The sequence below is a fragment of the Mycteria americana genome, chromosome 13 (genome assembly GCF_035582795.1).
Source record: "Mycteria americana isolate JAX WOST 10 ecotype Jacksonville Zoo and Gardens chromosome 13, USCA_MyAme_1.0, whole genome shotgun sequence".
Classification (NCBI taxonomy): Eukaryota; Metazoa; Chordata; class Aves; order Ciconiiformes; family Ciconiidae; genus Mycteria; species Mycteria americana.
In genome coordinates this window covers 12,871,687-12,895,706 of record NC_134377.1, presented here as the reverse complement: position 1 = coordinate 12,895,706, position 24,020 = coordinate 12,871,687, and the positions used below count along the sequence as shown (strand labels likewise).

At 41.6% G+C, this 24,020-nt stretch overlaps 1 protein-coding gene across 3 annotated transcripts in view; it reads right to left on the bottom strand.

Annotated features, from left to right (window-relative positions):
• TMEM132B (transmembrane protein 132B) overlaps positions 1-24,020 on the bottom strand; it is a 259,222-nt gene that overhangs the window by 10,210 nt on the left and 224,992 nt on the right. For all 3 annotated transcript variants that reach the window (XM_075516385.1, XM_075516386.1, XM_075516387.1), the window contains one exon: positions 5,410-5,615. In XM_075516385.1, coding sequence (XP_075372500.1) covers positions 5,410-5,615 — 206 coding nt within the window. The remainder of the gene's footprint in view (positions 1-5,409; positions 5,616-24,020) is intronic.

The window sequence follows — 24,020 nt, the reverse complement described above, 5'->3', positions numbered from 1 at the left end:
GTGCAAAGTAAAAAGAGAGGTGTTTGAATTTTCAGTACAAGCTTTGCAAGTCTGCTTTTACCAGGTACCAACTCGAGTTCTTACTTTTTTTTTAAACAAATGATACCCATTTCCACTTCAGAGCCACAAATCCATGATTCAGTTAGTAAGTCAGAGCATTTCAGTATTTTGTCTCCATGGGCCTAACAGAATGTTTGAGATCCATTGAATTGCATCGTTCCCTTTAGAGTCTTAAACATCTTGTTACAGTGTTTTCAGTAGGCTTAAAATCCTTCATTAAGCAGTGAGCTCATTTTCTTTTTAAGACATGTCCTCATGAATATAAGCTATTGCTGCATATTGTGCTTTTTCCCCCCTCGGTCATCTCCGAGGTTAGCTCTGGGTATCTCTCAGAATCCTTCTTATCCTATTTCTTGCTGCTTTGCAAACTTGCTTGGAAGATTTTTTTGCTTTTCTGGAGTGAACCAAGGTTGCCAGAATTACATTTAATTTACATTTCACACAGAGAAAGCCTTTGCCAGAGAGCTGAGTTAAAACAGCAGCCCTGTTACAAGGGTGCCTGCTAAGCACTGATCTAATCACTGATCTGTCAACTTTATATTATAGACACTGTCTGTGAGCAGTTTAAGTATGTCTCTTTTAATTTGTACCACTCTCAAACCAGGCATCAAGTTCTTGGGCCAGATGCTAATTTTCTGTTAAAAAACCCCTAAAGAAATCAGTTTTGCTGGTTTTGAATTTGAAATACTCATTAAAAAGTCATGTATTTAAAAAACATTTGCAACACCCCAATTGAAAAAAAAAATCTATTTTGGATACAAAATACAAGCCACTAGAAGTTGATTTAGTGGAAGCTACAGAAATAAGTTGCACATAGCTCCACTCACAGTTCAAGAAGAAATGCAATTTGGTACTTTTACAGATCTTGAAAATACAGTCTACCTGTTAACAAAAATCTCTATGGACTTATCTCCATAGGACTTTAAAGTCAATTATCTAAAGGAGTGAATTTACAGCGTGTTCAAGCTCTGTGTGGATGTTGTTATTCACAAATGGAATGGTTTGAATCCAGCTTCACTTAATTTGCTTTAAAGGATGGCTTTATTTCTGAGTGGCAGCACTCACACAGAGGTTTAACTAAAGCAGTTTATTTTTTCCTTCATTTAACTTAGACTAACTTTCCTGCTTTTGTCTCTAGTACTAGACAGGACCAAAATAGAGCTACCACCTAATTAACCAGTAGTTCAACAGACTGCCATTCATAAGCAATACCATGTCTGGCTTAACTCTGTTTCATAGGTTTCGAAGGTTTACGCTACTCAGAGGTTTGCAGTCACCAGGACGTAGTAATGGCTTTATCAGCTATTGTTCGCTAAGGCCAGATGCTGGTAAAAGTCCAGTAAACTATGTGCCTGACACCGAAGCATATGCTGGAGTCATACTGTGTGAGGTCTGCCTCCCTGGGAGCCTCATGAAAACAGTGTGCTATCCCGGTTGCAACTATTTACTTAAATTAAATTTCCAGCTTCTTCTGTGAGACTTTAGCCACACAATTCCTATTAATGCAAGTTGAAGCCACGCATCCCATGTAAATGTATGTGCATGGACCTAGTGCAGGAACTTCAAGAAGGTGGTAGTTATTTTGCAGATGCATGAGGAATCAAAATAAATGTACTTGTTAGACCAGCAGAGTCTGCCGGGACCTCTTCTACACTCTAATATTTGACTTTAATTTAAATATACACCTTTCGTTTGCTGGGATTGTGGGCTTTTCTGCAGCCCACGGCAGGAGTAGTTTCTGTTAGTCCGTGCTAGTTCGAGGACCGCGTACCATGCATTAGTCATGAGCTGATCCATGGAGCTGACTTTCATCTGGAAAGGGAGGCTCTTCATATCTGCAGTAGCACACACCGTAGATCAAGTTCTCCTCTGGATAATAATAAAGGCTTGCCATATATTTACAGACTGATCTGGTAAACTGTATTACTGCCCTTACATAGGGGAGACTATTTTTTTTTCCAGTTACTGGCATAAAAGCAGCCTGGTTTTTCTTTCTGTTCCTCTAGCAAGTTCCTGCTCTTACAGCAGTTCAGGTGAAAACCAACACAGTTCAAACTGAGCTAGGCATGTGCCATTTGTAAAATTTTTGTAAAGACCCTGTCTTTTTCATTGCTTTGCAGAAATTATTCAAGAAGTTAGGTAAGCAAACATGTCTGTAATCACATGTATTTTACAATTACAAACATGACAGGGTTTATAAGGAGAAGCAATACATTTTATTAGATCAGCAAACATCACTGGAAAGAACGGATGTGATTTGGGGCATATAAACACCTTTTCAGGTCTGAGATAGAAGCAGCTATATTCAGATGAAGAACAGCCCTGCTGAGGCAGTAGTTTCACAAGCATTTCTTTTGTCGACGACACCAATAAAAACATTTAAAAGATTATTATAAACCCAGTTATATTTTGCCATCTGGCTCAGCCCCTCAGACAACTGAACCAGCACAGCCACGCTGAGCATGTGGGAACGAGGCAGTGAGGGAGCCAGAGGAGATGGAGGAATGTTTGGAGGTGGCTGAAGCATCTCTGCATAATCCCAATAAGAAATGCTCACAAATTTTACCTTCTGTATATTGATGAATTACTTTACAGCAATGTTTAGTTCTTGCTGAGAAGACAAGGGAGTGGTGTGAAGATACCAACCCTAGTGGAGAGGAGGAGAGTAGGAAATTGTTTTGTCTGTGGTGAGGTGAGGAATGAAGAAGACACATTACAATCCTTCCATGACTAAACCTGAGGACAGTGACATAGTTCCAGTTACCTGTGGGCCATGTGTGACTGAACCTAAATTTAAGACTAAGGCTGTTGGCAGGGACTTTCGAAAGAATCCAAGAGTTAGATGCCTTCTTATTTTCAAATTAGTTTCCTTTATGGATAGATATCAAAAACCTCATGGAAACTGCAAATACTGGCTCTTACATGAAAATGAAGTTGAAGCAATACAATGCTATGGCTACCACACCTGCTGGGAAATGCTTGGATTTTGTTTTTTTAAAAAAGATTAAAGCACTCTCCTTTCTCTTTCAAGCCTATTCTCAGGTATCACACAAGACAACCTTCTCACTGTACAGCACTAACACTGTATTATACGTACCGGGAGGGCACTGTGAAGAATTACAGGCTGAACCATTGTTCAGAATAAGTGAATGTCGCTTTCTGACTCTATCACTGAATGAGGATTCAGGAAACCAACCTGCAGCTCCTGACTGTAGTCCAAATGTCTTGTGTGCTTCAGGTCACCATTTAAAACCTCATCATAAAAACTCTCCCATGTTTAGGATACTGGGAAACATGTAGCTATGAAGGAGATGGAGGTATAAGCAGATTAAGAATTAAAGAGAAAAATTTTTAAAAAGACCAAAAGGAAAAGCCACTAAATCTCAGGTAAAACCCATCCAAATCTAAAAATAAAGGACATGTAAAAACCTTATGTACAAAGTAAATGTCAGAGTGAACACAACTAATGCTAGTCCTAGATTGCCTATTGATTTAGAATACCCCCCCAAAGTTAAAAAAAAAATCCACATGAATGTTCCATAAAACAAGAGATAATTTATTTCTAGTTGAAACCTTTCCCGTTCACACGGGCATGGACTGCTGACACACAATGTCATAAACTACCAGCTGCAATTCTGGGGAATGATGCAGTGTCCATACTTTCTCTTCCACCCTTCACAGAAAATGCTTGCTGAAGATGTGCCAGCAGTTCAAATGCAATCTGAGCAGCAGCAAACTCGCACTGCTTGCCAGCTTGCAAACAGAGCAGACTCTCAGACCATTATCTTTATTTCAGCTGGCCAAATAAATCAGAACTAGACACCGGGGGGTAAATTTCCAGCACTGTGTGTAATGGGTTTAAAGTCAGAATGTCCACGACCGTTAACCACAGTTGAATGTCTAACTCACTGAGCTTGCTGCTGAAAGTTTACTCCTATAATAAACATCAACAGCCTAATCCTGCAGCCATTTACTCAGCAAAATCCCCACTGGTTTTAGTAGGAGCTGCGCCTAAGGGAGTGTTACAGCACTAGGCACATTACAGACAGAAGAAGGTAAGTTAAGTGGAACTTTAAGCAGCTGGCATATGTTCAGTTCATTCACCACCTAGCACATCTCTTCCTTCCACAAATGGCAACTTTGCCTTTGTCACTGAAGCAAACACACAAATTTCTCTTGTGCCAGATCCTCATCACCTCTTCTGTCATAGCCAGAAAAATGTCCACCTATCCAAGAGGTAAGTCAGTCCTCTTCTTTGGAGCTCATTACCTGAGTATCCTGTAAATTGTGTCCTATTACTCTTAGTTTTATGCCCTCATAAAGTGTTAGATAATTCTACTCCACTGCTGTCTGTTTGGGCTCTTTAAGGCTCTTCAATAGCTGAGATGTTCTCCTGGGCAAATCGAGTGCTTTAGCCAGAACTGCCAGAGTGTTTAGCACTACAGTTACTGCTGCCAGAAATGCTTTTTCACTGTATTATAAATTTGAGCTGGTGTCATGCCTTGCTCTCCAGTAGTATTTTTCAACTTAGCCTGAAATCCACCGATATAGCAGTGTTCCTGGAAGTTCTTAATCTTGCAAATTGTCCAAATGATGGTTATTCTTCAATTGGTATTTCAGTAGGGATGGATAGAACAGAGCTCAAAATTGCTGCCCCCCTCCCTCCCTTTTTCTTCCCATCCACATTTGTCTGGGTAGACTCTGTTCATTGGCATATAGTCTTCAATATGAGCATAAGTGGTTTTGTTGCCTAATTCAGATCTACTGAATAATGTTTCAGACAGGTCTGCTGTAGAATGCATCGGTACAAAGACTGACTAATCATCCAAAGTCACAGAATCATAGAATGGTTTGGGTTGGAAGGGACCTTTAAAGATCACCTAGTCCAACCCCCCTGCTAGTGCCCAGTGACCTGACTCCTTCCCTTGCCCTATTTTATTTAGCACTGTAGACAGAAACTTAAGCACTGGCAGTGCTGAATATCACACACACACACACACACACACACACGATGTTACATACGGGATGGGGGAGGTCCAGGTTCTTTTCCTCAGATTTGCACATCAGAGTATATGATGCGATTTCCTGAGATTGTGCAGAATTGATTAATGCTTCAGGCAAAGCCACTGACTTTTAAACTATATAGATCAGCATAAAATGTAGCCTACTGATATCATTGTTGGATGTTATAATGAAAGCTAAGACAGACTGTAAAGCTAATTTTAAACAGGAGAGTTTAGATTCTGAGAAATACTCTAAAAATGTGTTCTAAATTTTAGAACAATTGTTGTGTTCTAAAATCAGAGGCCCTGGGCACATACCTGGACCGTGCCAATGCTGTAAGCGTACCTTTTATTGGAGGTGACGGGTATCCTCCAGCCTTTGATCTGGCTAAGCTCTGTATCAGAGATCTCTATTTGCAGCGGGAGCCGTGGAACCCAGACCGTCACTTCTAATTGGGTGGTAAAATGCTGGTAAGTGAAGTTAACAATAGTATCCACTTTGCTTTTCATTTCCTTGCCATTAACGAAGATGGAGTCACATCTGTCAGAAACCTTAAAAAAAAAAAAAAGATTAATTAGGAAATGAATAAAAGTTCCTGAGAAAGCACGAGGAATGATACATCACTCCAAAGACAACACTGATAATGTGAGTCATGCATATTGTATTTTCAGTTTTCTAATTAGTAGCAAACAGTGATAAATGGACCCCAGGGAAACAGTTCTGCTTTCCTCAATGGATACTACTCAAACTACAAAAATAATTTAATGATGTTATATAACCTATGTGAATCTTTTATACTAGGCAAATTAAACTCTGCATGAATCAAACTCCATGTGCATCAAAGTTTATGTTTACAACTTGCTTAAAGAACCTGGAAAAAATGGGGCCATATGTTACTAAGAAAAAGACTGACTCAGAACCATAAAACAGAATCCTTTCCTTTTTCCTTGAGCACTGTAATGCTGAAAGACAAAGATCCCCTTATGGCTCATGAGCAGAAGTACAGCAGAAGCATTAATTTTTAGAACTTCTCAGTAATTGTTTTAACAAAATGTATTCATAGTTGCTCTGTGTCATTATATGAAATTACTGCCAAAACTAGCACGTGGGCTCTATACTACAACTCGTCTGCCCTCTGGGTCTCAGGGATCCTTTGGCATAGATCCCATTTATATGAAGAACGTGATATGACAACGCATTTGACCTGCATCCTGGAAAGATGGAACTCCTTCTTCATGAGGTATGTTTTTTAATATATTTATGAACGTGTGTGTGTATACTTTTAGATTATATATATACATACATTTAGATTAATGTATAATATGTTTCTATATATGTATATACATGTATATAGCTGTATATATGTACATGCATATGTACGTGTGTTTGTATCTATACACAGGTTTGCATTCTGCTTTGAAGCAAGAGAGAGGTGATAGTCTCCAACAGAGTCCATGTCCTGTGGTTTTAATCTTTTAAAACCATGGCTTACGAGATGTAGTTGTGTTACTGAAATGGACTTTGTTCTCCTGTCAGGACTGTACTGTGTCACGTTGTATAATGCATTGGGACGCAGATCTGAAGGGATTCTGGCTAAGCCAGTGATTAAATTCTGGTTTACTGGAGTTACTGAGGTAACTCATGTAGACTTCAGTGGGGAATATGCTGAAACACAGGTTGGTTTTGCTCTGCAAACATACCTCAAATCTTTTCTGATATTAACAGGAATTAGTGGTTACTGAGCCAAGAAAAATTACAGAAATTGTGTAGCAGCCTTTTTTTTTTGTCAAAGGCAGTCCTCACATATTACTTTGAAATTAAGTTCATCCTACTTTAAATCTCATACAGAATAACATCGGTTTTCTCTTGAGCTCTAATGTGGTATACTGCTGTTAGATGGACAGTACCTGAGTTCTACAATCATATGGAGCACATTTAAATAACAAAATTTTGCCTAAATGGCTCTCATAATGCTTTTAAGATTTATAGGCAACTTGCCGAAGAATCAGCTACTTCAGAAGCAAAAGAATACAAGCAACCTTTATGCAGGTCATTCAGTGACTAGTTTTATTTCCAGAATTATTGTGACAACATTGAAAATTATAGCAACTCTCACACCAAGCACGGAAGGAGAAGCATTTGGGAAACATTGTGCCAGTTGATCTGTTGGTATATATCCACTGAACATCGACCATACCAAATGACTCTTTCACACTTAGTGAGACCATGCAGCCCAACTTTTCAGATTGTCCCTTTTATAACATCACTGTACAACTAACATCATTCTCCTGTACTGCTTATTATTAGGTAATAGCTTTGCTAAAAATATTGTCAAGTGCCTTGAGATTCTTGTTAGAAAAGCTCACTGTCTGATGTTTTTCTCTCCATATGCGATACCCGTATATAAAGTAAAAGAGCTGCACTTCCACGTTTGCCATTTTCAAGTCAGCTTCTCAGATCCTAATGAATGTACTGAACCTACAATCAATTGCTTTTTTACAAAGGGACTAAGCCAGGTTGTGAGGGATGGGGCAAAGGAAACTAAGTCACTCTTCTGGAGAGAATACTCCTCCCTCATAAATGCTTAATGACTACAGGAATTTTAAAAAATATAAATCTAGCTATCTGATAAAGAGCTTAGAATGGACTCCAGGCTCAGGAGTATCACAAATGAGACGGAGCACACTCAGAATCTTTGTTTCCCCCTCATAATGTGTCACAAGTGTCTCTGGAAAGTTTAAGCACGTTAATCAAGCCCATTAATTGAATGAGCAGTTGAGATTCTAAATCATAAAGCCTACATCTAGGGAGTTTTGTGAAAATTAATACAAGACAGAAATAATTAAGAAAACTCAAAGAGGGAGGGATAAACATCAAGACCGGATCAGGGGAATAACTAATATCTGACATGACAGCGGCTAATATTTTAGATTCTCTTCTTGCTGCTTAAATGTTCTTGTCTTCTTGTCAGCAGGCAAGAAAGGTGCTAAATTAGGGAACTGAAAGATGGACTTTAATTGTAGCTGTAAAAATATCAGGCTAGGCTTACAAATTTCATAGACTATATGTCTAGACAGAGACATTCAGTCATTTATATACTGACCAAGAGGCAAGTATAAATCAGTATATGTAACTATGCTATAGAAGTTCACCCAGTGGCCTTGTGTAGAGTTCAGAGCTCATGTTTCACTTAAGTGTATCTTCCAGAAAATAATCCAGCCTTGATAAGAAAACTTGAAGAGAGATATTATTGTTGTTTCAGTTCTCTATCTGGAATTTCAGTTTACTCTATTAGGTACAAGCAAACCAAAGAACTTAAGGGAAAATTAAGTTTGTGCAAATAAGGGTGAAAACCACAGCAGTCAGCTGAATCCAGCTGAATCCTGCGATGAATGTGAAACCATGACCGCTGTTAACCATTCAGGCTAGACTAAAGCTCACCTGAGGAAGCCTCTGTTACATGCATTTAATTACTGCCATGTTTCATTCACTACACCTTACAGCAGTTGTTACTTGAAAGCAGATTTGGTTCATCTGAAGGAACGAGAACCTCGAGCATGTATAGAAAATGCCCAGCACTCCCATTTCACTTGGGACCTACTACAGACCCAGGACAAAGAATTAATTCCATCTGGGTCTCAGATGAGAGCTGTGATTTCATGCTAACAGCACTCTGACACTCCTCCGAAGTGAAGAGGCAATGAGAAACACACATTGAGCTTTGGGGACTTGGTGACAGCTGTATTCTCTGGCCGATGGCCTACAGCAAATGTTCCTCTTCACTTTCAAGTCTGCTCCATACTTTTCTAGTCACATTCTGACTGCCAGAAGTGGCTCGGGATGCTGCTGGAAGGGGAACTTGTACGACCTGCTGCTGGAGTTCGGGGAGCGCGTGCCTGTTTACATCAGAAAGCGCTCAGGTTGGCCGTGGGGCAAGCTCTGACGCAGCAGGGAGACCCAGGCAGAGTCACGTTAGCAGGTGACTTAACGCACAGATTTCTTTTGAGCTGCTGGTTCTGAGGGAACAAAGAGGGAGAATGCAGTCAAATCTCTCCTGCAAACACTACACAGTGAGAAGACACAGCAAAAACTTAGAACGCCACCCTCTCATCTAAAATGCACAGAGCAAGCCTGTTTAAAACAGTCTGTCACCATCCGTTATCAGCTGCCTGACAAAACCAGAAAGTGCTATTTGAGACAGTTTGCAACCAGGAGGGCAGGACGGGCAGCGATGTGCTCTGGTATGCAGGTCAGGAGAAAGAGAGCTGCAATTAACCTCTCCGGGCTTTGAAGCAGGTGGTTGGCTCCAATCCCCACAAGTAATTGTGAAAAAGCACAATTTGCCCTGTACAGCCTGTCACAGCCTCCTCGTTTTAGACTAATCCAGTACAAAAGTAGCTAGCAGTCCAAAAGAGTAATTGGGAAACCATTCGATGCTCGGGTCAGCAAAGGTTTACGCACCCTTTGGGTGAACACGTAAAATGGAGGGAATGTGAACTGACAAGAAAACAAATAATGCCTGCTGCGTGGTTCATCTTTACATGCAGGTTTGATTCCAAAGCTCGTACCTTACCCTCAGCTTGCAGGTCATTTTGTAAGGAGGCTGAATGAGGTAGATGTAACAGAAAACAGTCGCAGTCCTTCTGGCTGTTAACCATTCAGGAGTTTTTTGGTTAAACAAGACTTTGCTGCTGAATGCCTGCTTGGCACAGCCATTTTCTCCCCAGCACTCCCTTGCGTGGGAGGAGAGAGCGAGATGGCTTCAGGAGAGGCCTACCACGCGGGCACCTCCAGTCCGCAGCGCTTCAGGGCTTTCCCAGCCCATACCTCATCTCCAAGTTCACCTTTTTTCACCTTCAGACATATACCTCTCTCTGATATGGTGTGTGTGCACACAGCTGTGCATGAACATGTATAATGAATTTTAAAGGGAAAACTACTACCCAAAGGAATTAATTCTCTTTAACTCGGTATGAAGCAACAGTGACTAAAGTGATGTAAGAGTGGTACCAAGTACAATGCCAAACTGTCCTATGGCACTTTTCATCTGTGGATTTTTGACACACAAACCCGAAAAGGATGGGGGTATTTTTACAACCCAATTATAGAAGAGGAAACTGAGGCACATGCAGTGTGTATCAGAATTGGGTCTAACACACAGTCTTTTCAGCTGAGAGCTACAGCCATTTGGTTATCCAGTGAGGTCCCCAAATGATTTAAGCTTGAAGTTCAAATTCACCCTTGCAAAGAGGTCCTTTTTACACTTACTTTCAAGAGAGCCTTCACCAGTACTTCAGCAGAACTGGCCTTTACAAGAGGAGTTTCTTTGCCTGAAGTCAAGATCTACAAGCATTTAAAAATACTTAAGTTTAATGGGACAGATGTGCAGACTTCTTCAGTTTTGTAACCCTGGTTTTTCAACAGCAAAACCCAACCTTATTCCACTCCCTGCCTGAGACAATACTATTTCTGATGTCCGGCATACGAGGCAGAGCCCAGAACACGGTACGCCTGCAGCCACCGAAGTCCTCTGCAAACAGGCCCACCCACCACTGCTCTCAGGAGCCAGTGCTTTTGTAGAAGAAGAGGTAGGAATGACAGACCAGCAAATCGCAGACGTTTATAAAAGGTCAGAGGATCAGTGCACAGTGCTGCTTCGCAGTGAATGTGTAAGGGATGCAAAGTCTCGTTATTGTGGCTGAGGCTATAAAGAGAACAATTGTAACAAGATTTTAAAGTGAATGGTGCCTAGAGTAAATGGCTCATTCTCATAATAATCTTAAAACTGTAATTTTGTGGTATTTCCTGAATGCCTTCTTTTCCACCTTTTCTGCAGCATTGTTCCTGGCATTGTCTTGTTAGCCCATTAGGAAGGACTGCTGAGATACTGCAAACCCTTACGTTGTGTGTTTTTCTTCTGCCTCTTGCATCTTTTTATATGGCCACAGCATGGCTGTATCAGTTTTTTTTCTGGTTTGGATTATTTTGCACTTTATTATTGCTACATGTTTACTTCAGAAGCACAGTCTGAAATTACTTCCTCAGCCTGAGGAATCTGGCTTAATGTTTGGGTAATAGTTGAAGACAAAAAGAAGGATTATTCTTCCCATCCTCTTCTTTCTCTCTCTCTTTCAGACAGCTACTTACCTCTGTGCCTTCCCTGGCTCCTGTCCCCTTCTGCGCCATGCGCTGCCTGAAGCCACTGCTGGAGTCTCTGACAGTCTCTGACTCTCTGCTGGAGTCTCTGACTCTGCTGGAGTTGAGCTGGAGTCTCAACAAGGGGACAGAAAGATATGCCTCGTGTCTTGAGACAAATAAACAAACAAAGGGTTTTCCCAAGCCCTTTTCAGCTAAGAAATGCTGTTTTTATTTAAATTCAGAATTATGCCTGATAGGCAGTCTAGAAAATGTCAGACTTCTTGTTTTGGCTGTAGTTGTGTGTTATGTCATGACATGTTAATTATTCTCGTGCACAATGTTTGCCGATATGCATGTGCCAAGTGATAACATAAAAGCAGACATTTTCATTAGACTTTATTTCCCTTTTAAGATTAAAACTAATTGGCCAAGGTTGAATTACAGTTCTGCCCCAGAACAACATACTGTCTCTTTTTCGGGCTTGTGTGGCCGAGACAGTCCGGTGTCTCACCCTGTGCTGTTAACTGCACGCAAACCTCTGCAAAGCACTTCTGGGCCGATCTGTGAGACTCATGTTTCCCTGTACAGGTGGCAGCACTGCTGTGCGGGACTCCTGCGGTGAGAAGTCGTATTGTCCGCCAGGATCCAGCGAGGTGAGAAGCCCCCCGTGAGGAGGAGACGTTGCCCTTGCTTCTGACACCCACGCAGCAGCGCAGTGCAACTTCCAGAGCAGTCCTTGCATTGTACCAGAGCAGTCCTTGCATTGTACGTATCAAAGCATTGTATATGGCCTGCTAGGCTTAACACTGCATTTATTTCAGCCTCTTCCACAAGCAGGGATTTTTCTATGCAGTTAATTCTGGCAATAGTTCTGCTTCCCCCTGCCCCAGCTAATTATGTGTACTGGGGTCTGCAGATATTGTCTCCAAGCAATTTGAGGCAAATGGTAGATTAAGAATATACAGAGTAAAGGATGGCAAATGACATGATGCTGAAATTGAAACTAATGAAAACAGAAGTTTTATTCCCTTTTAATTTTAGACATGTGCAGAATAGTCCTGGAAGTGTCATTTTTGAAACATTCTTTTCACATTAATTTGTTTTTATTGGCAAATCAGTTCTCCAAGTACTGTTCTCTGGAATAGCTGCTGTAGTTTCAGATGTAAGTGTTGGCTATAGGAATCCCTCGAGATATATTCTAAGGTTTGTTTCCTCCTTAGAAACAATAGCAAGAGCTTAAGTCAAGTATTCCCCATCCCATGTGTTCGATATGTGTTTGCTTTTCATCTTATCAGTGAATAATGTTACACAGAAACGGTATATAAACTGCATGATTCAATGCAATCCAATAGTTGTATTTCCAAATATGAATAGAATTATTCCCTCCCCTGCCCCCCCAGCTTTCACTGGAGAAAATGTAAAAAGTGAAATATGTCAAGATGAGCCCGAAGCATTTCCAATGCTCTTCATCTTAAGTAGTCTTAAATTGCAACATCTACCAAGAAGAAAACCACATACTTCTACACTGAAACAGGAGGTATCCCTAATCTTCTTGTTTGGGGAAATTTGGACTGGGGCAGGAAGGTTTGTCCAGCCCCCACAGCACTGTGGTATCCTGTAACAACAGGCCAGTCACATCATCTGTCAGCAAGAATATTGCTGTGTTTGGGTCAGTTATTTTCAGATACACCTGCTCTTTTTTTAAGTACCCAAAGTCTTGATCTCACAACTGCTGAAGTCAATCCAATTGAATTAAGTGGAGGATGATCAAGCATCAAAGGCCAGAGTTTCAGAGGTTAGCAGGCCTTTAACCAGGTAGGTGGAGATTTCCAAACCACAGGAACGAATCCATTGGGAAATCTAGGCCATTTTGAAACAACGATTTTGTAATGGTCATTCTTCCCAGTTTTACTGTTCTAAAGGACTAAGGTGGGAGATTCAAAACTCAAGTCTGTACTTCACGTTTGAAGAGACAGAAGTGCAATCTGACAACCACTTGCTTTGAAAGTGAGGACTTAGTGGGAGCACAAGTGCTTCAACACTCAGCCCAACCCAGACCCAGTTCAAGGCCCCTAAGAACAATCCCCATGGCTACAATGAGCTGCGCAGAGAACATTACAGATACAGATAATAACAATATCCATAACTGTGTTTGCCAGACTGGGCCTATTCTGAAGACTAGTTATGGCAGTGGTACAAAATAAAAACTGTAATTTATACTCGGGTCTGAAATGTAATGAGGAGGAGTTAGAAGCAAGATTGAAAGGAAACTCTTTGTCGAGGACAGCAAAGATTTGGAAAACCAGGTAATAAACTGAAGTGCTTGTGTGTTCAAGAGACTAGAAAAACCTGACGGTCTGAGCGATAGGCTTGTGGAGGGGATTATCAGTTACGCAGATGCACAGAGCTCCACGTGGACAACATGAGACCATTTGAATAGCAGCTCAGCAGCAATCAGCACAATAGTTAGTGATACCCTATTGTTTTACTGAAGAAGCCTCTGCTCATTTTCTCTGTAGATGTCACTATTTAACACTGCTGATGGAGAGAGGCAGGGTACTGGGGGAGGAGGGAGATGAGACTAGGTATAGCTCATAATGATGTGAATGGGTATTTGAAGTTTTAGAGTGTTTTTACCTTTTAACCCCCATTGAAATGCACTGAACTAGAGGGAAGGACAGCATAGAAGACATTAACATTTTGGTTTAACAATAGAGACAATTGCTGTGGCTTAGAAAAGGTGCAATGATCCATGAATGTAGAATGAGAATTTAAAAACCTGCTGTACTGAATGAAGTGTGCACTATTCAAAAACTGTTGATCTATGCAAAATTATTAAACAACACATGAGATCTGCCAGGATTTCAGTCCCAGGTGCAGAGCAGCTGCTCTCATTCACTTTCCGGCATGCCGTGCAGGGGCGTTCCTGCTGGAGATGATAAGTTTGGCGGGTGCACAGGTTGAAAGGGGAGGACCAAAGAAGGTGGGTGTGCTTTCAGACTCCAGCCTGCTGCTCGGCCTGACTTAATTCAGGCTCAGTAATAACTGCTGTGCATCCACGGCAGTGGTGCAGCTGCTAGGAAGGGCAGATGCTCTGGCGTTTCGTTCTTATTGATTATGTAGAGTGAGTACTGAAAGTGATTGGGGGGCAGCTAATAGCAGTACATGGTGGCTGCCAAAATGTTCTGTGCTCCATGTACCAAGTTCCTTTACTAATCAGCTGAGCTTTTAACCACACTTTTTCTACTAAAATCAAGCAGAGGAATTGTGTCGGAATGAAAAGTTACTGCTTCTGCTCTCCCCACTGATTTATCATCGCCTTGTGCAGATTAAGAAAAAGAGATCATCTTCATTAGGTCAAATCAATAGCCATATTAAGATGGTGCTGTCTTTGGAAGATAAGAGAATGCCTTTGTTCACAGTACCTGGAACAGACAGTGGTTGGTCCATCAGGAATGTCAGCTCCCCTGCGCAAGAATAAATGATGCTTGATACCAATAACTAAAAGATAGTGGTGGCTGTGTTGCTATTGGTCTTAGCACAGACATTTCTACAGTCGGTTGGGAAACCAGATGGGACGCTACTTTGATGTGTGAAAGAAAAAAGGGATGTAACTGGTAGGGGATACAGCATGCCTTTTTTAGGTTTGATCCAACACTCGTTGAAGTAAATGAGAGACTTTCTACTGATTTACTGGCCTCAGACCAGGAGTTTTAAAGGATGCAAGGACTTCACTGTCTATTGTAATGCAATGACAGCCAACTGTGACACAAGCACAAAAGGGAGATTTTTAGGCAGTGTTTTTTCAGAGGCTGAAGTTCTTTGGTATATCATACTTCAAGTTGTTTGGACAAACTGCTATTATCTCTTGATAGAGCAGCAGTTCCACCACCAGGATGCAGAAGAGCAGATGCACATGAAACTTACCTCATGTGGTTCAAGCTTATTTGAATCTCAGCACAGTTTGTGTTTGGGGGAAGCTTCACAAGCACTCTTCTCTTCATTCAACCACTACTTTTGTTGATAATGAGAACACATGGACCAGAGCTCAGAGCAGGATCTCCTGCTTCCTTGTCCATTTGCAATCGAAATTGTGCCAGTGCCATTCTTGCCCCATGAGTTTCTGTTTCTTTTAAGCAATCTAGTATGCAAGTCAGCATGGCTTCTACTTGCCTTGTCACCGTGATGCAGTACTTCTCCTGGGCTAACATCCTTCCCAGGCAGCCATGCTTATGTCTAGACAGGCATCTTCATTCTTTGCACTGAGATAACGGATCTCTCACCAGCACAAATTCTAAGCACATGCTTGTCTGAGGTAGCTTTTGCTTAAGTATTTGATCCTTAAACTTCTGCAGATTAGGCATTACCAACACTTGTTAGTTTAAGTAAACACCCACGTGCTTCACATTCATCAGCTGGTATCCCAGAAGGGCTTAAGAGTTGTTTATCTGGTGAAACCCCAGCATATGGTGCCAGCTCTTTCTTGCACCAATTCTAATTGCAAACACTGAACCTGTTCTGTAAAAACTGTTAATTAGGTGAAACGAACACATATGTTTGAGCTATAAGCTAAGGTGGGTTTTTTTCTCCTCTCTTTTTTTTTTTTCCCCACTTGAATTACACAAATAGGGTTATAGGCTGACAGAATAATTTACACATCATTGAGAAAAGTAAGAGGGGAGAATACTCAGGCAGATACAACATACTTCAGTTCCACTGAAGTTCTTTCTAAAATAATGGGCTTTAAAAGTAATCTTCTGTGTACTAACTAAACTTAGTGTTCGTGATTCATGGCTCTAATCCCTGTGACTGAAATTTAAGATCTAAGGCTCCATGAAATTAAAAGAAAAAGAAACAATTACATGCGTATTCATTCAATTTCATGTATTGCGTATCCTTCAATTTTTCAAATGGAATTTTAACAGGGGAAATAGAGGTTTCTAAAGAATGTGTACTTGAAAAAAAGCAGCAGGTCAGTTGTAACTTTTGAAGCTAACCAGCTCTTCTGTGCCTGCTGGTTTCTCGACGTTCCTGGAGAACATGTAAGTCACCTCCAGATTTCCTCATCTCCCACAAATATTTCATAGATCCTCCAACACAGTGTGCAGAAAGCTCAAGAATGCCAAGTGTGTACAGCCCTCATGTAGGACACTGGCCACTCAGCCCTTCCCAGCTGCACAGAAACGCTGTGGAGTAAATAGAAGGATGCTCACAACAGGGCGTCTGCACGTAAAGTCCTTGCGCTGCTCCTGGACTACTCCATAGAGGAAAGGAGCCCTATATGCTGCTTCTCCCACCAAAGGACAACTGCACCCCTTCCCTATGAATGCAGTTTGAATATATGGCAACCACAACAGCACCCTAAAGCTACAAGCCCGGAAGAAGACTAGACAGCCAAGTAATAAAGCTTGTGAGCTTAACATAGTGTTAAGAGTAATGTATTGTCATGAATGTTAGCCACACCAATCTAGCCTTTAATCTTGTCCCAGTAACGAAAGGATACACCATCCTTATCCCAAAGGGTCAATAGAAAACCAGAAAAAAATCCAAAAAGAGCTTTTAAATACACAGTAGTACACTTTTATTTTGTAAAGAAAACTCTGGTCCTATGCCTAGATTTTAGTGCATCAACATTCATAAGTCTTCCCAGCTAGTTTTTAGTCTCTGAGCAACAAATAGTTCATTAATTAGTAAAAAAGGAAAAAGGGATCTTCAGACAGCAAACACAGCCAACAAAAGCAGCCCTCAAACTGCATTCATTCAGCCAAGTGCTTCAATAAAATTATTTGGAGAGAATGTCAAGAGCCTTTACCTAAAAAATTACCTTCCTTCTCTGGTCTTACAAGACTAGACTACACTAGACTGTTTTATTCATCTAACATAGGATGATGCAGAAGATTGGCATTAGGAGAGAGTTCCCTATTCAGTAAACAGAAAAAGCCAAGAGACATAGATGGATGTAATTCAAAGAATTTACTTTAGATATATACAAAGATGGTGCAAGTTCCTTGCATATACAAGACGGTCAAACAATTTCTAGACATCACTAGATCACACCTCCTATTGCACTGCATGCACTACAGTCCTGCTAATGCTTGTAATTTTAGCACAACACTAAAAATATTTGGTGCTTTCTATGAAAATTCCTATTCTTGGAGTCATATTAGTCTGTGAAACAGTAAAATTAATTTTTCAAATTAAAAAAAAAGCATCTGGCTGTAGTGGGTACTACGAATGGTTTAAGAAGGAGGACTCCCTAAAGGCTCAAAATACAGATGGGGTCCAAAAGGGCCCCAAAACTATTTTGAACCTGATTTTTAGCCAGTGTTGTCACTTTTCTGAAGGGAGGGTCTGTGTATACCTGTAAGGCCAGTATTGTAACTACAATATTCCTATATATTGTGCGTAGCAAAAGGTGCTTTTTAAAGGATGGTGGTATTGTAACAATACAGGGGGCTTTAGCTACAGCACAGGGAAGATGATAAAAAATGTTCATTGGCTACAGAGGAGCAGATGATGAAGGTCAAAAGGAGAGTTCCGCTCCTCCCCATCATCTGCATTCCTGTCCTGGATGTCCCAGCTCCCATGCTAGCACTGGCTCTAGGAGCTTCCCACTGACCGTGCTGTGGCGTCTCCTTGGTGACTGTCCACGCTGAGCTGTGCTCCTGCGGACAGGGACTTGCAGGGAATACTCCTGGACAGTCACTCAGGGAAACGAGGGAGGTCCTTTGGGATGAATGCACTGGAAAGAAAAAAGTCCCAGTGTATCAAAAATATGGCCAGATTTCCATTCACGTGTACAGTCTCAAGGGCTCTTGAAATTGTCAGGAAGTGACCGAATGACACAGCAGATCTTTTCCAAGAAAATATTTCATCTCTCTTTAATGTCAGAATGACACAATCATGAGACTCAGCTTAACTCCTGAATGCAAAGTGCTGGATTTGCTTCTGTATATAAACAGATCTAAGACTGTGCTGAAGATGGCATGCTTCAGTTGTGACACAGCCTCAACTTAGCAGCTTAAATTCTGCATATAAATTCAAAGGAATTACTATACCATACATACATAAGCTGCACCTCAGTCAGATGGAATCCCTTGAAAATAGGTCCCTATATAACCCACTGTTTCTGATGGCTGTACATCTGCAAATCCTCCTACTCCTAGCTACGGTTTCTTGCCAGACCAGCGGAGGAGAAATCCAAGGTAAAAACAAGGGAAGCTTAAGGGTGGAGGGAGCAGCCTCTGTGGGATGAGAGGTAACGGAGCCAGAGGGTGCCTCGGGGCAAAGCTCCCCCTGTGTTACCCACACAGGGACAGCAGTTGCACTGCTTCTGAGTCACAGGGGGGTTTACAGCTAGCGCATGAGTTACAAGAATGAAAAACTGATCTGATCGCAGTAGCAACTGCCTTTGTGTTCTCCAACTGGAACAGGAGAGGAGTGAATTGTCCTTCTGGTGCAGGAAGAAGCAGGGAGTGGAACAGAACAAATCCTGCAGGAACAGCCCCGTTTGGGGAGAACGCTCAGGGTGAAGTCTGCTCTGTTGCTGTCTGTTGTTTGACTTTTATTGTGTCAATAAATCCAAACTCCAACAAGGGGGAAAGCAGCACATTTTGGCTAGAATGTCTATGCAGAGCAGAATAAGAAAATGCCTGGTGCAATTGTAATACAGATCTTTGGCTGCTGCATTGATGGTAATGAACGTGTTGTACTGAAGATGGAAAGGTTTTTTTCAATGACATGCACCAGTGGTGTAACTGCTCTCTATCTAAACTGTCTGCAGGACTAAGGGGCCGCTGACATCTCCTCCTAACACCTCCCACCTTTTTTTCCTCTTCCATTAGCATGCTGGAGCTTTCGACCTTTAAGTGTCTTCCACTGTGGGCAAAGGACGGTGTTAAGGAAATGGTGTTGCCAAGGATGACATCTTTCCCCACACATTACTACCCAAACGTGCAATTCAGCCCCACATGACACACACCTGCCACAAGTCATTGAATGGTGCTTGTATTTCTCTAGAGGTTCTCTGCTAGTCATCCCAACGTATTTTACAAAGAGAATTAACTGTCATTACCAAGAAGGGAACACAGCTTATTAAAACCCTCAAACAGAAGAGGAGCCCTGAGGACACATGGTATGTGGCTCAGAAGTAGCTTTTAGGCAGGTGGCCCTGCACTGAGCAGCCCAGGGTTGCCAGGTCCAAAGCTCCAAGACATCACAGCGGAAAGATTGTGCTGGGGGCCGCAGACCTAAGGACTACTAGGGTCTGCAAAACACATAACAGACCACAGAGTTTTCTCTTTTGAGGATAATTTTTAAAAACCTGCTAATCAGTGTGAGGACAAATGTCAGAATGCCTACATTTCGGGTGACACAGAATCGACCTTTTCCCACAGAGCTCTTCAGAAAGCATGACCTATCAAAATCAATAGTTTGCTATTGACTTTAACTTAAAGGCAGAAATTGAGTTATCAGAAAAATCAGTGGAGAGCTACCTGACTTCTCCATTGCTCTCTTCACTGGATCATCTTTGCTCCAAAGCCCATATGACCTGGGTGGACTGAGCTTCTTTCTCCCCAAATACAAACCTGTTAAAATCCAGCTACAAATGAGTGTTCTTCCTATCTGTCAGTCTTTCTCCCATCTACAGCCACAGTGCATGTACTTGTATGAACTCCATCTAAATGCCAAGATAGATCTGTAAAGCTCTTCAGTTCCCCCATTGAATCTGGGCAAAAATAACTATTCCAACTCATGCATGAAAGATAAGTGACAAACCACAGAGTGCTTCCATAAGTTTTCTGTTGTACTTTTGGATTGTTCTCATTTAGTTTTTTTTTTTAAACATCTTCCCTCAGGGCTGTGTAGATACAGAAGAACATGCCACAGTTCAAAGACTGTAAAAAGCCACGGGAACAGAACAAAAAGGTTTCTTTCTTTTCCTAAAGTTAGACCAATTTACTTCACACAAGACATGTGTATGTAAAAGCTACGTACAACATAAAAATATATCCCAAACCCACAGAAAACATATGAATCTGGCTCTTTTACTAGCAGTTATGATTTCTCTTTCCTAACCCGAAAGCCTAAAGGTGCATTGTGGACTTAACGGGAAGTATACCCAATCAGCAGTGTAAACAAAGGATGAGCAGCCCAGAAAGGTTGCTTGTCTTGATCATGCCTATTTCTTTATATTGCTTTAATGATGCCACATTTGCCTGATCACCCAGACATATTCCCTAAAAGCCTCTGGTGTGGGCCTCAGGAAATATGGGTTCATTTAAAGCCTCTGCCATTGATACAGCATAGAAGGAGCCTGACAGCGTCATTAGACCGTATCGCTGGTGCCTGTCTGCAGGAGAGGGATGTTGCCACTCCCCGTTCAGAGGGTCAAATAATGTCGGAGTTGCAAGTCACTCGAACACTGGGGCAAACAGGCGTTTAGACAGTAAGTTTGTTGAGTTTATTGCTGTTGTTACACACATAGTGCCACTGAATGCATGACAATCTAGACAATGTAAAAAAAAAAGACAATACTTCCAGATTGTGTCTGAAGAGGAAACAACATCATTAAAAATGGTGCTTTGTTAAAAATCCCTAGAGAAAGGGATAGGGAAAGCCTATGTTAAAAATCCCTAGAAGAAGAGACAGGGAAAGCAAACTGGAAATAAACTAGCTAGGTAATGCATTACAAAGCAGGTTGACAGCACTGGCAAATGTACCTGCTTGAGCTGTACATTTGTTAGCCTGGGTTTTGGTAAAATCGTATTACTGTATTACATGTATTGCATGCTCAGGTCAGTTGGCCCAAGATAAATTCTCTGCCATGGCTGTGACCCAAACTAGTTAGAGTTAGCAGAGGTTTTATATGAATTTTAGTCACACTGCCAGTCCCAAGTGAACTTACTCAGGGGGATGTGATTAGATGAACAACCAGAGAGGTGCAATCCAGATGTGAGGCATTCCATGCACAAATACAGAAACTACTTTCACGTGAAATCCCAGGCTTTTATCTTACTTTCATCTCCTAGCTTGCTACAGCTACAAAAAACAAGTTAATGTGAAGCATAGGTTTAATTTTTTAATACATAATTTTTCTTTTGTACCATTGTTCCCTGGAGACACTTCCTTCCCCATTCGTACAAATTAAATAGAGAGAACGTAATCCAGTGCTATGACTGCCACATTTCTGCCCAAACAGAACACAAGTCCTGTGCAACTAATATTGTATCCCAGGCATCCCTACCACAGCGTAACAGGTGCTATACTGTGGTTTTATACTCTGTGAAAATCAGCACTGAAGGCTCACTAGATTTTGCCTTTATTTTCTTTAAGAAACTCACGTTCACTCTCTTCTTCACCGATCTTGGAGTTTTCTTAATCCTGGCTTCTCAGCTGACATCACACAGATTTTTTTTTTACAATGTTAGTGCTGCAAGTGCACTTCGGACGCTGCTGATAGGATAGCTGTCATCTCTTCCTCTGTGGCTTCTTTTCCTATTTCATCCTGAAATCTCCAAATAGTTTCTTGCATTGATCTCCCACTTCTGTGGCAAAGGAGGGCTTAGTGACGTTTTGTTTGGGATTTTAACTACACCTGCTGCCAATAACCATACATTTTTTTTCTGTCCATTCACCTTATTCTCTGATAGATTTCATATTCTTCCCTTTCAGCTGTTTCTTTCTGCTTTTTCTTTTCAGCTCTTCTTTCATTTTTGTCCCTTTAAGCTCTTAGAGCTTATAGCTATGTGGCTTCCCCTATCTGTTTTATTCTCCACACATAAAGACTTTCAAAAGGGGCTTAAGAGAGTGGGATCCCCACATCCTCTTAATTTGTGTTGGTGATGAGTGCCTAAGATGACCCTTTGAGACATTTAGGAGCTGGACAGTCAGTGTCTCAAAGTCAAAAGGCTTGTTACACTTGCACAGAAGCCTGCGATCCAGTGGGATACGCAGCCACACAGGAGGTGTCTCCCCTGTACCTGAGGAAGTGTCAACACCTAAGGAAGGATTATCAAACCCATCTTTAAAAGATGAGCTCTCGAGCTTCTAGCGTAACTGGAACCTCTCCTGCAAACCTGCCGTCTTGCCAGGGGATGTCTTTTACCACTGAGGCAGAGTCACGATGTTCCTGTGACCTTTGCCTGCGCTGCTCGAGCAGCCGGGCTTGCAACATCCTGGCTTGGAGCTCTGCCTGCAGACACGCTGGAGAGAGAGCACGTTCCTGGACATGCACTGATCTTTGACAAAGCCAAAAGACTCTTTCCATCGAAATCACTTTGGCCAGCGTGGCAGGTACCAGGGACTACCGTGTCCAGTTTATTTTCTGTTTGCTAAAGGACAACATGAAAAAGGACACAAGGGTTCTCACCACTGACGTGGTGTTTAAATGTAAATACTCCAGACTTTCAAGGAACGGAGACCTCATGAGTTTAAAGGAAATTATTTCTGCCTGTCAATAACCTTATCTTTATAGCATGACATCCCCCTACAGCAGGCATCTCTGAAGTCAGTTTGTGGCTACCAAAGCTATTAGATTCTGTTTACTGAAATAACTCTATTAAGGTCTCATGTTTTATGCAGGTCATAGATGTAGTCCTATTGATTTAACTTGAAAGAGCACCCTTTTTTGTGGTAGGAGGATGTTTGCTTTGCTACCCTTTGCTGCCTGCCTTGTTGCCCAACACGACAGTCTCTGCAGTTTTCTGTAGGCCACCAGTTTTCAGTGAACTCATGTTCAATGCAGGGCATTTGTGCTTACTGATTCAGCATGAAAGGCCATTCTTGTGCAGATATATTCTGCCTTGCCAATCTGTAGTCCGCTTCATTTTTAGCTATGCACTCAGGTTCAAGGGGATTATTCAGTGAAGATTTTATTCAAACTAGAATAACCAAAACACACTTCTGGTTTCCTGTGCTGCTCAAGAGGCTGCTATCTAGAAAACATGCTTGCACTTTGGGGCTTGCATCTCACACACTTTACAGTACCTGAAAGGCACTGCCAGAGTCTTCAGAAGCCATGGCAAAGGTTTGGTACAAAGGGTCCATTTCTCATGAGGTAAAAAGGCCAACTCAGTTGACAACAGTTAGATAGCACTAGTGGGTATCTCCTCTGCCTTCCTGGAGAGCAGCGCACGTGCGGTGGCTGTACCTGCAGCAAAGGGGTTAGGCAAGGTTGCACCACTGTCCTGCACTGAGTTAGGGAGTTGGGAAGGGAGGAGCTGCTCTGGTCAGATTCCTGCTTTTCAGGGTACCTTACATTTCTTTTCTTTAGTTCTTTTCTTGTCTTTCAGTCTCATCCTAGCCTTCTTTATTTAGAATCACCTTCATATTCAGGTACCTCAGGCTTTTTCCTGAGCTTGCTGCAGCTCTTTCTGAACTCCCAGTGACAGACAGAAAAATAATTATTTGAAGACAGGCAGCAGCAGCCCTCTTCAAAATCTCTTCAGTCTCACTAAATAGGATCCCTTCCCATCCTGACCCACAGACACTCACACAACATCAGCGACCTTCTCCAAGGAGTCACGCTCATGTACAAAACCATCTGTGTATTCTTCAAATGGGCCGAAGCTGGAGGCATTTTCTTACAAGAATTAAGAAGATCAAAGTTGGCAATAATAAATTTTTCCTCAGCAAAATTAGTTACACAAGATGAAAATATCAATAATAACATAAGGCGATTAAACAAGCCACATTGTCAAGTTTGCTAAGAACAGAAGGTCTTAGCAAATGGCTGTCTACTAGACTTTAGACAACCATACTCACCAAAAACATTGTAAAAAACAAACAAGCTGTAACTTAAATAGTTATAGTTGCAT